The sequence below is a fragment of the Amphibalanus amphitrite genome, unplaced genomic scaffold, assembly GCF_019059575.1.
Source record: "Amphibalanus amphitrite isolate SeventyFive unplaced genomic scaffold, NRLGWU_Aamphi_draft 000401F_arrow, whole genome shotgun sequence".
Lineage (NCBI taxonomy): Eukaryota > Metazoa > Arthropoda > Thecostraca > Balanomorpha > Balanidae > Amphibalanus > Amphibalanus amphitrite.
This window is the reverse complement of record NW_024881895.1, coordinates 463,624-478,445: the sequence shown is the minus strand read 5'-3', so window position 1 is coordinate 478,445 and position 14,822 is coordinate 463,624. Positions and strand designations below refer to the sequence as shown.

At 52.3% G+C, this 14,822-nt stretch overlaps 1 protein-coding gene across 1 annotated transcript in view; it reads left to right on the top strand.

Annotated features, from left to right (window-relative positions):
• The first annotated feature begins 789 nt into the window (after positions 1-789).
• Positions 790-14,822, top strand: part of LOC122390580 (metalloprotease TIKI2-like) — a 65,458-nt gene continuing 51,425 nt past the window's right edge. Inside the window, exons 1-3 of the mRNA XM_043383671.1 lie at positions 790-1,005; positions 5,536-5,610; positions 10,110-10,664. Coding sequence (XP_043239606.1) covers positions 955-1,005; positions 5,536-5,610; positions 10,110-10,664 — 681 coding nt within the window. The 5' untranslated portion in view covers positions 790-954. The remainder of the gene's footprint in view (positions 1,006-5,535; positions 5,611-10,109; positions 10,665-14,822) is intronic.

The window sequence follows — 14,822 nt, the reverse complement described above, 5'->3', positions numbered from 1 at the left end:
AGCCAGTGCTTGGCTGATGGCTCGGCCTGCAAATGAAAGGATCATCCGACGTTCATTGTTCTGTAAAAAAACGAATTATGGTACTGTAATGAAAGAAACAAATGAGCCGATTAAAACCCTCCATTGTCAGTGAAAAAAGGTTAACTGAATCGAGATCCATGTTATACTCTTCATCAAATCATCATTGATAATTGCAATAAAATGCATTTAACTTTGAAAGTGTAAACATCACTCCAAATTGCACATCGCCGTTTGGTTTACGCGTCTCACCTCTCCCAGTATGTCAATGCCAGATACGGAGCGGCCGCGGCGCGCCCCAGGGCCGCCGTGACACCGCTAACCGTAACACACACCGTGTCGAACCGGCGCCCCAGGGCGGCCGACCGGCCAGGACGTCAGCGGCCGATACCATCTATCGGCCCGGGCCGGCCCAAATCGGCCATCATCGCCGCCAAGACGCTCATTAATCGCCTCCGACGCCTGCTTTTTAGCACCGGCGCCGCGCCGGCCGCGCGGGCGCCACCAACAAAGATCGCCGATACGCGCTTTGAAGCGGCCGCCGCCGCCTCCGCTGGCTGACGGTCCACCAAACATAGGAGCCGCCGATCGGACCCGACTGGCCCCAGAGCTGGGGACTGAGCTGCGGCCGCAAACTAGCCCCGCTGCGTGACACGGGCTTGACCTCAGCGGCCGGCCGGCTGAGCGGCGGGCTCTGATTGGTCGGCGGGCCGGCCGCCGACCGCCGCGGGGCGCGGGCACGCCGCCCGGGTCCGCCGTGCAGCGGCCGGCCGGCGACTGCCAGTGAGCCGCCGCGCGCCGCCGGGAGGGGAGTGCGTGGGGCTGCGACCGAGGTGCCCAGGCAGTGTGCGGTGCGTGCGAGGTGCCTGGGACATAATGGGGCAGTGGCTCGGACAAGGTGGTGCATCGATCGGGTGATTTTGTGCCGGGACAACCATGGGATTACTGGTGCTAAGTGGAGCTCCCCTGCCGAGGCTGATTTATATGGTAAGTTTATTGTTTCCGCAGTGAAATGTCATAGTACTTCATCTTTTCTGAGATCACCTATTTACAATGACGTTCAAATCCCTCACAAGACGCGAAGATATACCGCCAGGCGCCAGCACATCTCGTACCCTCATTTCATAACAAGTCGTCTATTAACTGAAATGTACACCCTGCTCTAATGCTCTCACATTTGTAAAGATTACCCTGATGACCTAGCCAGTTGACTCTAATCCTTGCTCCGGTAGTTCCGTGGACTTTCTGTCACGACCCTAAATAATGGCCCGAGTTTTTCTCGGTTGCAGCGCACCGTCTTCCAGCTGCGGCCTAATATCACTGCTCGCTTGGAATGCCGTAAGTGATTGATGTGAGCGGAGCTGAATGGTCCCTTTGATGACGGGTAATGCTACACGAACTAAACGGTGTCATTAGAGGCGCCTTTGCACGCGACATGTCCCCATGCCGGTGGCGGACCTCCTCATTTATGTGGCCCGGCCGTGAAGCGTGGCACCCGTCCGGCTGGTAAACGGTTTGTAGCCGATGAGCGTACGAATCGTAGATGGTTAATGACTGGTGTTTTACCTAATGGCCTACCCTAGGTTTGGTTGGTGTGATAATCGATGGAAATACGGACACTTAACACCGTAAGGCCCATCGCATCCTTGTGTACACACACCCGATTCCCAGGGGCTCTTGAGATGTGCCGGATTTAGAACAGAGTGCCTCCCGGGCTAATGCCAACACAGTGGAGTGCGCACTCGACGTGCCGCATTGCGATCTTGAGGCAGGCCTGCGGCGATGACAGTGACCACTCTATGCCAATATTTACCGCTCCCATAGCCCGTGTGGCAAGCCGCCGAGCCGGTGGTTTAAATGGTGGCCCCCTGTTTGGCGTCGGTGCCATTACCAATTTGTTCCAGTGTTTGGCGCAGCGGTGCCCGGGGCAAACAGTGCCAGCTGCCGCCAGCTGTGGCGGCCGCTGCGCCGGTCCCACCGCGGCAGAGACAGGTACCGACTCCGCGGCGACTCCGCGCCGTGGAGTCCTTCCCAGAGCCCGACTGGGACCCCGCCGCGGATATCCCGCTGCGCCCAGACGCGCCGGGCCCTACCTGGCCGTCACGTGACCTTACCTGGCGGTCACGTGACCGGCCCGTGCCTGGAGATCACAGGTGCCGCCGGCTGCGGTCGCCGTCCGGCCGGGCCTGCGCCCCGCCCGCCTCATGACCATTAAATTGTGACAACGGGGAAGGGCCGACGGCGCCCGGCTGGCCCTGGAGCGACCCGAGTGGCCGCCATCGGGGGATCGCCCGGCCGCCGCCACCGGATTAAGACCTCATGACGAGCGCCACCGATTCTGGACGCTCGAGTCAGGCTTACACCCCGAGTGATGGATGAGGTCGGCTGGCATTGTGCGCGATTTCCGCCTGTCCCTCCGGTTAGCTCAGCTGGGCCGCGGTAAAAAGGCGCCAGCGGTCGACCAGACATCCCGGCGCAGTCGGTGAGCCAGGAGGGCGGGGACGAACCCGCCGGCAGCGCGCTTTCGTTTGTTATCAAGTAATCCTCTACTAGAATCCTCTAACTTGACTCCCATACTGGGATACGGTGCGGTGTAGCGGCGTGGCGAATAGTCTCGAGACCGCTCCGGAGGACACGGCGCGACGGTGTCTCCTCGGAGCTCTGTCCGACAGGTGCCGTGTCTCCGTCTCCGTGTGAGGTAATTTACCGTCATTTCTCCTGACGGCGGACTGGAACTATTCATCAGGCAGGACTGGGGCGCCGCTGCGCCGCCGTCCGTACGGCCGCCGACCGCTGGCGAGCGCAGTTCATTTGTAATCGCCGTCATCATCGATATATACGGACTCGTCCCGGCGGCTGCAGAGCAGTCTCTCTCTCTCTCTCTCTCTCTCTCTCTCTCTCTCTCTCTCTCTCTCTCTCTCTCTCTCTCTCTCTCTCTCTCTCTCTCTCTCTCTCTCTCTCTCTCTCTCTCTCTCTCTCTCTCTCTCTCTCTCTCTCTCTCTCCCTCTCTCTGTGCGTACCAAATGAGCCGTAACAGCGGACACCGTCCACTGACCGTCACGGCCGTGACTTTGACCACCTCCGTGACGAGGGTGACGCTCGGCCGTCACATCTAATAAGCGTAACGACCAATGCGGGAGGATCTGCTCCCCTGCTCTCCGGAATGAAGTGCCTATTGATGAGTTCCAATACCCCGTCTGTGGCCAGTCTGTATCAGCTTCTGTAACTAGTTGGGCCTCGGCCGTCGCTGCCGTCGCTCCTCCGTCGCTGCCGTCGCTCCTCCGTCGTTGCCGACGTGACCTCGCTCTGTCGCCGCCGACGGACGGAGCTGTCGCCGCCGACGGCTGACGTCTCCTCGGCGCGCTAATTAGCCCGCCTGATGACGGCCGCCCTCCCTCCTCTCTCGTTCGTTCCCCTCCTCCCGCGGGACATGTCACGCCGTACCAGATTGGTTCAGGGGCGCACGCCAAATTCGGGTTGGTGGACCGCAGTCTCTGAAACTCAATGTGGTGCTTGTACTTACAAAGGGAAGCTATTTTAGTGCGACCTTAGCAATACTATCAATCCTATACAGTAATTATTTCCTCATGCCTGCCGTTTGCATGAAACTGCTTGACATGTCATCCTAATATAAAATTTCTTGACCGAGACAGCATGCAATAAAGATATGCAGTTTACATTGTATTGACAGCGGAGGCTAAGTAGATTTGTTTGTCAGAATGCATTGAACTCAGTAACCGCTATTACCTCTCAGACATATGCGAATTATCGTCTACTTAGATATGTATTCCGTTGTGTATTACAGTTCCGGTCTTGTCATCGGTTTCTGGGTAAAACATAGATGCCTATATTTTGCACCTGTCGAGAAAACATGTGCGCGTCTGGTGCCTTGCTATTTGGGATACGCTAGTATCGGCCCACCTGCAGCTTTGCGGTGCCAGAGTGCAGGGCCCCTGCTGGTGACTTATCATGTGAATATCCCGTGTCTGGTAATGCTCCGGAACGTTGTCATATGTCGGGGCAGCAATATTTTATTTTCTGAGCCTACATCTGAATGAATTACAATAAAAAGTTCATTTTGAAACATCCGTTTTTATGAACAACTCTGTAACAAGCAGCTACAGCTCTCGGCCAATAAAATACCTCGACGTCCGTATTACTGAGACCTATCCACTTCCATGTGCTCTCCTTATACACTACCCAGCATAAAAAGCTGAACGATGTTTTCTAGCTCATAGTTAAGTCTTGCTTTTTGATATTTCAGCTCCAACATGCCTTCCTCTTTGCCTTTATACACCAGGCTAGCCTTTCACCGATTTTGTGATCTCCTTGTCGTTGCTTCAGGCTTCTGGAAAGGCTGAGACCGTCCTACCAGTTCAGACCATCTCGAGTAGTCTCCTTCGGTGTCTCTGTCCCCTGTTCTCGTCTCGGGCCTCTGGTCCCATGTTCCGTCTCATCTGTCCCTTGTTCCCGATCTCCTCCTTGCCCTGTTCCGTCCCTGTTCCTATGATGGCGTCTGTCCCCTGCACCCGTCCCGCTCCTCTTCTCCGTCCCCCGCTCCGTCCCTGTTCCTTCTCTGTCCGCTGTACCCGTGCCGCCGCCCGTGTCGCAGTCAGTTCTGAGAGATTGCCATCGGCGGTCATAAATCGTCCTCGCGGGGCGGCCTCGACTTCAGAGGCGCCGCCGTTTGATCCACCTACCGGCCCGATCTTGTGATGTGCACCGCTGAGAAATGGCCCACGAACTGCGTTTTACAGATATCTTGCCTGGCGGGGTCACTTAGCCAGGACTCGACCCTAGTGAATGCCCGAGCCTCTGCTCCGACTCTCCGGCTGAGCTTGTGAACTTCCTTGCCGCTCTGATGTCGTTAGACACTATCTAGAATTTGCAGTCAAAGCCCGGAGTTTCACTGTTGTCGACGCTGAATTCCGTATCAAAAAGTTATTGGCGAATGTGACCTCGTTTGTTTCAAAGCGAGACGGCTGCGTCTGACATTTGATGGTATTTGATGTGGGGCATGTCAGTGCTTGACGTTCAATAAGTTCTTGACATTTTTATATTCAGCTTTCATCTCGTCTAACCCATCTGATGGCTTCGAACTCTCCTACATTTCATTTAACATCGTCTGACACGCTTCAACATCGATCTCAATCATTGCTCCTGGGTCGACCAAATTCATATCCGCCAACCTCATCGGACCTCCACTCATTCCATCCGATGTGCGATCATCCCATGTCGTTACAACGATCGTGTACTGATGAACCCTCTGCCGCTGACCCAGCTGTCTTATGCGGCACAATTTCAGCCCCACTGAACCATGCCGTACTGCGGCTGAATTTCAGCCTGCTGACCGCGCCCTGTGCCGCTGTTTCAGGCTAACTGCTGACTTTGCCTGACCGCTAACCCTGCATTGTGTTACTGGTGCAGCTGCTGACCTGTCTGATCGTTCACTCGGTGTTGACGGTCGAGTTGCTGACTCCGTCAGACTCCTGACCCGATGTTGTGCCTCTGTTGCAGCTGCTGGTGATTGTGGTGGCTCTGAGCGGAGCGGAGGCCCGTCGGTCACGGCGGCCCGACTATTGTGACCCGCAGGTAAGTGAAGAATGCAGTGAAATCGGCAGCTATCTCTGCAGAGACATATGATTAAGAAACAGAAATCACACCGCACGATTCTATTTTCCCGCAGCGACCTTTCGCCGAGTTATTTTGCCCTCTCGAGATGCAATATTTTCAGAACATTCGCCAAATACACACTCCTCAGGGGTTTCATCCGCCAAATACACACGTTTGAGTGGTTCCTGTTAGTCAGACATCAGAGCAGTTGAGTGCCCTGGAATCAAAATCAACAAACGGCAGCCTGGGCTGAAAGTTCAAACACTCTCCCTTCAGTGATTCTTTTGGCTCTTTCCTCCGTGTTTGCTCAGTTCTCTGCCGGTCTGTCGGTTTCCTCTTTTCCACTTGTCGTCTTGGTGTGACAGAAAAACGTCGGTGGCGGTGACGGCTGTGCCGACTGCGGCCGTCGGACTGTGCTAGCTCTCGGCTGACTGGCAAACTGCAAGACGGACAAAACGTTTTTCACTTGTCGAGGCCTTTGTCTCATCTTCGTTTATCCCTGTCTGTTGTCGTTCAAATGTTTTCCACAGAATGTTTTTTTTCTATTAGATTGTTAAGACTAAGACTTATGTCATTATCGATTGTTTTTTTTTTTGTAGCGACATTGAATTTTCGTTTCTACGAACTTTGCTTTCGTCCTTCTCATCCGATGTTTAACTGTGTCTAAAGCAAGAGAGGGATGTTGTCTAAACAGGGTTGCTCAACTCAGGACGTTTAGCGATATACCGATACACGTTAGAGATCACCGTTGTTCCAAATCACTCAAAAATCTTTGGGCTCCTCACACAAAACAATTCACAAACAATTTTGGGCTGTTCTTCATCGCCTCCACCGAGAACCGTGGTTCCGCTGACGGTTCCGGCTAAGAAACCGGTGGTTAGCCAGACACCACCCGCCTATTGTCCTGGAACTCCCCATACTTAGGTCCTGATCTGGGCTCTGGGATTTGGCAGTCGGGACTGGGAAGTCGACAAACGGACTGGGAGGCGGGCCAGAATGGCTCCAGACTGCTGATAACCATCGGCGGCGGCAGCGGGGGCGGCGGGGCGGCAGGGCAACAGGCCGGCGGCAGGGACGGTGGTGCGTGCGTAGGGCTCTCATCAGTTCACAGGGCGCATCAGGGCGACTGCTGCTGTTCGACGTACGTCGGGTTGCTATGTTTCTACACAAGGACGGACAGATACGACAGATACGACAGATACAGGTCTCGCATACTAGCGCAAGGTCAATGCACCTTACAAATAGGTTTTCTTTCGATGCTCAATACAAAATGCGTTTTTAATCAAATGAATTTTTAATGCATATTCATAGCTGTTTTAACCCGCGCCCCGTTGGGCTCTGCCGAGCAACGCGCCCGGTTGGGGGGGGGGGCATTTTGGCCCCCCCTAAGATCTCGAGAACCACGCAACCTAGCGACAAGCGGCAAACGGTGTTGGATAGCACTATCGGGGAACTACCTTGTGACCCAATTTTATTGACCTAGGTCAAACCGATGACGTCACAGGTCAGGTCAAAGGTCCAATTTTCACCGTTTACAGGCATTTCAATTTCATTGAAAATCATCGATGGGGAAATGTTCTTCAAGCACATATTTTGCTATTTGAGGTCACTGATACCAGGTCAGGTCACAGAGGTCAGGTCACTGGGGGGTCACAATATGAAAGTGTCGTGTGATACATGTTTTATGGTCCATTTTATATGACAAATGCGATTATGTGGGTCAGGCAGCCTTTGGGGCCAGCTTAGGTCACGTTTTGGTCAAGGTCAGGTCAAGGTCAGGTCAAGGTCAGGTCAAATTAGGTCAAATTTCAAAGTTGATATTTTTGCATAAAATGGGTATCGAATCGATGCAGCTCGTCACGGGGAGTTCAATGGTGGTCTTTGTTTTGCCGTACGTGGTCTAGAATCGCTAAAAATTGAGTTCAAAAATTTGACGTCATCATTTTTGAACAGTTTTTTCGCTATAACTTGGCCAAAAAACGAGATATCGATCTGAAATTTGGTATGTATATAGAAGAGCACAGGGACTACCACATATATTCCGGTTTTTTTTTTCGAAATTCGGAACATTTTTCGATTTTTTTTTAGTTTTTCTAAAAAAAATCAATTTTTTTATTTTTTGGGGGTCAAAAAACCCAAAATTTTGAAAATCCGAGATAGCAGTTTTGTAGCGCCGCTTTTTGTCTACTAGACCATATAAAGAACTTTGAAATTGCTTGATAACTGTAGATTTGGTGAGCGTTTCAAGATTGCATGTTTTTTGCTCATTTTTGCTCGAACATGACCTCAGTTTGACCTCAATAACTCCTGACCTAAGGTGACCTAAGACTTGAAATTTGGTGTGAAGGTGTCAAATTGATGCCCGGGAAGGTACTGAAAATTTGGCGGCGCTGCGCGCCGCCGTTTTCTTGCTATTCAGGAAAAACCACAGGGGGGGGGGGCAAAATGGCCCCCCCCCCAACGGGGCGAGGGTTAATGATTATGGAACGATTCGTGCAACAACCACCCATCATGATGAGCACACGCTAATTGAATCTGAATGAATGAGAGCACTGGAAGCGGAACGGACCGTCTGATGCAATGGCATGCCAAATGATGCAATGTCTGCAACAAGGGCGAGTATGTAAATCCCAGAATACGAATTCCATTCACCACGCTGCTCATATATTTGAGAACCTGTGAGAACTGAGGACCCACCCTGTATCGTGCGGGCCTGTCTGATACACCGGGCTGACCCGAGTCTGACCTCCGGGTGCCGCCCACGGTCCGTACACCTCGCGTGGCCGCAGTGAGAGCCGGCGGTGCGGCCGTAATTAATGACCCAGCATTCCGCCGTGGTGGCCACTGAGGCCCGGCCCACCTCTCAGAGTCTCACCGGCACGGGGCCTCAGCCGTCGGCCGGTACCGGCTAATGCTCCACTTGGTGTCTTGGAAAGCGCTATGACGTACTTTCTCGGGTAGAAGAGTGAAAAACACTGTGTGGGTTGGACGTTAGGACAGGATGGTAATGTGTTTACTGGATGAGAATCTGGCATTGGTGCTCGGCCGCTCTTCGTTTCTTCATGTGATTTAAGCGACATCGTTAGTCTGTGTCGTAACGAAACATTCATAAGCCTTCTACTGCACCAACAGACTATGAGGGTCCTGCAGTATCCCCTCGAATCTTCCTGGCTTGATCTGTTCCACCTCTCTCGGCACGCTCAGCCCGGTTCAGCCCGACTCGGTTCGGCTTCCCCTGCCCCTGCGCCCGGCGTTCGGCGCTCTCTGCCCCGCTCCGGTTCGCAGTATCCTTGACGTCTGATCAACGCGAGCCAGCGAGCACCAGCGTGGTTACCACTGCGCGAGCACCAGCACCAGCACTGCCGGCTCTGCACGGAGTATCGTGCCGTTAACCGGTCGCCGCGGGCACCGCCGCCGTCCGCTCGGTACCTAATGAGAGGCCGATTACCGGCGCTCGCCTCGGGCGCCCGTCCGATCGGCCTCTGACGGACTGGCGCGCTGAGAACTCGCCGCCGCCGCCGCACTGCATGGCTGATGAGCGGGCTCGGTCGGCTGTGCGACTGGGCCGGGCCTGCAGCGGGAGCGGGGGGTCAGGTCGGGTGACGGGGTGCCGAGGGTCAGCGGCAGGTCGGCGCTACCGGCACGCCGCGGCGGTCTCCGATCTGTCAAACCGAGCAATTACGTGTGCTAGGCAGAGTGTTCTGACCGTGGAGCCGGGGCAGACTCGGCCAGCGACCGGCGGCGGTGGCGGTAGCACTGGTATGTAATGACGATCCTGTATGTATCAGCCGGAGCCGGCCCGCGACCACCGATGGCCATGCATTCAGTCACCTGGCTACCCGGCCGGTGTTCCGGGAACCACAATTGACTGTCGTTCCGAGTCCTGGCAGTCTTTTGATGCGCTTCTTTTGGCTGGAATGGTGTCGAAATGCCAGCTCCCGAACAAAAGTGCGCGGAGAAAACGCGAGGATGGCGATGTCGCATGCCGTGAATTTTCCTCAATGCCCGCCATGTATCGTTGCATTATGTTTGCGTTATCTACTTGTAGGTAATTCTGCAACAGATGCTCACAAAGACATGACATGCAGTTTGTTACGGTGTGCACGTTCCACCGTCCGTGGTTGGCAGCATGAATAATTAGGTACCAGGCGTCCCCACGGCTCATGATGCACGGTTTGTATTTACAAACTGTCAAGTGATGAGCCGTAAGTGTCACATTCATTTTGCATGGTTTATGAACAAAGAAACAAGATAGGACGCGTAATGTGCGTTGTATAATGCAAATGCAACACATATCTCAGTCCACCTGTGAGATTAAATGCGCGACAAATCTAGTCTATGTTAAAAAATGCGTACTTTCCTCCTCTGGCGCTCAGGTAAAGAAGAGCTAAAAGAACACGGTTCATGCGTGACATAAACCCTTAGGACATCGTGTGCCTTTCGATGCTTGGTCGTCTGACAGTCTGTCTCTGTTTCAGTCTCGCCAGTCGTCGTTCTTGTGGCGGATCGACACCAAACCACCGTCGTACTTTTTCGGCACCATCCACGTGCCGTATAACCGCGTCTGGGAGCACATTCCGGAGAACGTGAAGCGCGCCTTCCGGCTGGCCGACTCGGTGTTCTTCGAGCTGGACCTGACTGACGAGCACACCATATCGGCGCTGACCAAGTGTCAGCTGCTGCCGCGCGGCGCGCGCCTCGAGCAGCTTCTGCCCGGAGACATCTACCGCCGGCTGGAGAAGCACCTCGACTACGTGCGCAACATGATGCCCCTCTGGCTGACGGCCGACCAGCGCGGCCGCGGCCTCTACGCCGACTACCTCTTCAACGCCATCGCCGGCAACTGGGAGCAGAAGCGGCCCATCTGGGTGATGCTGATGGTAAACATGCTGACTGAGAGTGATGTGCGCGCGCGAGGCGTGCCCGTGCTCGACCTGTACCTGGCGCTCGAGGCCAAGAAGACCAAGAGGACGGGCGCCGTGGAGCGGGTCGAGGAGCAGTGTCTTCCGCTGAACGGGCTCAACATCTCACAGGTCAGTCAGTCGCTTCGGCAGACGCTTAGGTGGATGTGAAGGATGGGAATGGCGTTGAACTGAACTGCATGCTCGTTGCTCATGGATTCATTACTACATACGTAGAATACAGATGTTTTATGTTTTGAATGTTCTTTTCCGCAGCTTTTCAAGGACTTCCTTTCAAAATTTGCCTTTTATTATTTCATCAAAATTATTAGCACGAAGGAATTCACCTGATAATGGAATTCACTTCACTTCTTGTCTCTTTGTGCAAGATACATATGCATTATGCATGTACAGGAGCTTCTCCATTTTCCAGCACTATTCCCCACCTCGCGTGAGACGGTGCGTTGATATCAATTTTTGACGCAAGCCTTCATTAGTGCGGACAGGCGGCGTAGCAACATGCAACGCTAATTGTCCGCGGGCAGCGTGTCACTTTTTACACGTAGAACACGTGTTTAAAGTGACGCTGTTCACCGCAGACATCGCTGACGTGCTGTTCTTCAGGGCTTGGAACGCATTGGTAATCCACTAAACGGGTACCGAGGTCAGCACCAACAAATTGTTTCAATACCTGGCTCAGGTGAACGTGAGGCGATGCTCAGATACCGCGCAGCAATGCGCCCGAGGGTGTATCTTTTTGTGCGGAGAAGTGCTGTTGATTAGATAAGGATAGGTCTGGGATCGCAACACGCTAAGACTGGTAAAATAATGAAATTGGATAACATGTTTGGCTCACTGGAGATTCACGTAGGAATGTTGTTGATGGTCGGATAGGCCGCCAGCGAGTGGAGTCTGACATTCCCCTGGGATTGTTAGCCTGCGTAATACTGACCGTTCGTGACTGTTCTGAGCAACAGCCGGAGATGGAACACGAAGAACATGATGTCAGGCCACCCGGTTTGTGGTTGACGGTGGGAATTGTCCTGATCCTCAGCTGCTGATTGTAACCAGCAACAGTGTCCGAATGACCGCTCATTGAAGATGATTTCAGCTAATGGCCACTGTCCCCCTGGGAATCATTGCTTATAGAAAATTCACAGTAGGAGTGCTCAATTCTAACCTGCGTGAGCGGCATTTTCAGAGCCCACCTGTAACACCCGCAGCTCCCCTTTGGGTACGGAGCAGGGGGAAGCACTCACCTTGGCCGTATATGGGCCAGAATGTCTAACGATTTCGGCCATGTTGTGTATACCAAAGTCTTGAAAAGTTGATCGCTGCAATCAAACTGCAAGCATGAAGCAGCAGCACTTTTGAGAAGTGTACCTCTCACTAAACTGCACCTCTGCTACCGTAATGCAATTTATATTTCTGGTATACACAACATGGCGGAAATCAATAGACAAAAACAAGCCACCAATGGTCCTTCCAGTATATATTAGAGTTCAGTGGTACGGAGTCTGCGGGTGGCCCGTGTGTTCGCCCCCACACCCCGTCGCTCGTGGACCGTGGTGTTTACGCTCAGACGCGAGGGGCGTGTGATTGTCCCCACATTCTCAAACGGCCTGGCTTCTGACGGGACGGATTGGACGCGCGTGTCCGGCGTCGGGCGCTCACTCGTGGCTGGCCCGTTCAGGAGATGGAATTCCGCCAGGAATTTGCCGGTCCCGACCTCCCGCTGTGCTGGGCCGCCTGGCCGACCCTCCCCCGTGTCCAAACCGCCCGGCCAGCCGACCGAAGGCTGTCCGAGCGGGCGGTACAATACGTGTGCTGATACAGGCGAATTTGACGGTCCAGTCGCAGACCTGGCTGGTCCAGTCAGCGGCCAGTCGATGTGGAAAGGTCATTTCTGACTGAGTGAGGCTGACGGACGAGAACAAATGCCTCCATACCGAGCGAGCATCGAGCGCGAAACGCACCCATTCAGGGTGATTTGTCTGTGTCAGTGCGCCGAATTTGTCAAACTCATGACTGCGTTTTGAAACAATTCAATCGTCTGCTATTTTGGGATTCAGGTTTAGCAGCTTATGTCGTTTCGCTGAGTGCAGTTAGAGCTTTGAGAGATTCGCAAGACACCGAAAATGTCTCTAACGTCCTTGCTTATAATTGATTGATCGCCCACAATTTCGTTTGTACTGGGATTTAAGTCTACATAACCGTGACGTTATTTGTCATGATGCTGATTACTTTCTTAAAGATGAAAGCCAACTGCTGGTTATTGCTTTTTGACAGTTGAAAGTTTCAGCTAATCAAAACTTTTCATTTCCGCACCGACAAGTTTTAGTGCCCCGGATATTTATCAATTTCCATGCCCATTCAGCTCGTAACAGCTCTAGTCGAAACGCGGTGATTGTATGCTATTTGTATTGTAATGACACGAATTCACATGATTGAGAGGCTCCATTTGGACAGCAAATACGGCATGAGCATCAGGGTGACAGGCGACAGCCATCCAGCTACATTTGTGCTCATTATGGCCATGTGTGCCAACCACAAGGCGAAAGCATTGGCTGGTCGCCATAGTACCTACGTGGCTTGTTATTCATTGTTTTCATGTTTATTTCGTCTCCATCTGATTTTGCTTTGACTTTTGGCCAAAGTGTTCAATGGCCATTGGGTGGCTAGGTTCTAAGAAGCTCATTCTGGACTTTTTGTTTCGATATAAATAATGGTAAGTTTCTCAAAATTTGTTTTTTTTGCCCACCTGGCTTCGTCAAGCAACTTTTTAACGTTACAAAAAAAAATGACACACATCGTCACACCATACCAAATGCAGTTTGTTACAGCGCCTCACATCGTATCGCCTCAGTATCAAACCGTGTCCAGTGAGCTACTCTCCCCAACATACCGTGTCATTCGGTGCTGCGTCCTCCCTTCACAACACGTGTGCGTAGTTTCACGCTACATCTTTTCGTATCTACATATTTACTTCATATAATACTCACTAAACTTCGGTGTTCGCTGTTGTAAAACTACCACGGTTTGAGATCCAGAAATTCTCACCAAAATAAGGTTCATATCAGCTGTTTCAGTTGTGATATTTTCCATATATCTCTGTCCATCTGGCCTATTGGTCTTCCATCCTCCTGGTCGTCCAACGCCAAATGCTCAAGTTCGGTTATTCGTTCTATCCTCCCATGCAAACCAGCGAACCAAACACGCCCCCTCTGCCCTGCCCCGTCCCGTCCCGTCCTGTCCTGCCCTCATGCCCCGGTGGCAATGCTATGATGTATGCGCCGCCTTGTAGGTGTGATGGATGCCTCACCTAGCAGTGGGGTGCGACTGGGTATGGGGGCGCTCATCTACCACCGGTGATCGCTCCTCGGCTGATGAGGTCGGTGGCGCGTGCAGCGCTCTGTCTAGTCCCACTACTGTGGAGCGCTGATGAGGGGTCCCATGGGAGGTGTATTTAGCTGTCGTTTGAGGTGCATGCGATCTGAGAGATGGAGAACGAGGGCATCATGGATACTTGAACATTGGATGAAGCAATGCTTTGTGAATGCAAGGCTTACTATTGTTAGTGGTAACGCTAGATAATAAGTGCAATGTGAACTAATCAGCTAATTAGGAAACAACGTTCAGTGGCCCGCCTTGTAATCAAGCGACTCCCGTTTTTTGTCGAGAGAACAGCTATGCATAAATTTCAACAACAGCATTCCTAATATGCACTTGCAACGACAAGAACGCGTGCTCCCATCTCCTTTACGATCAAGTTCATCTCGTGGGGTTTTCCACAATTCAATACAAGGGATACCCACTGAATTCATAATCGAGTCCGAGTTATCCGAACATCTGATAGACTCCTGATAGCAAAACCGATAGTTATGTGATATCGCTTTGCCGAAGCCTTGTTTGGAAGCATTATGAAACACAATCTTTGTGGTTTTAAGATTTTCTTTGATGCACCGACTCATATCTGTTTGCTCAGGCACGATTTCCTGGAATTATTTGATAGTGTTCAAGGAACGGAACTTATTTGCAATACTTATCTTGTTGTTGTTTCTTTAATTTTTGGTGCATTCTTTTGTCATTGTAATCGAAATATTCCTTGGTCAAATCAAACCTTGCTGCGCCGAAGTGGGCCTTTTGGAATATTTATCGATTCAGGAAAATAGTAATCTCTTTACGTGCCGCTTTTGATAATTCGTATAAACCACACTCACGTAACTATCGAGAGACCAGAGTCGTCACTCCACGTCCTTATGTTGAAATACTAGTGTTCCGTAACGGGCA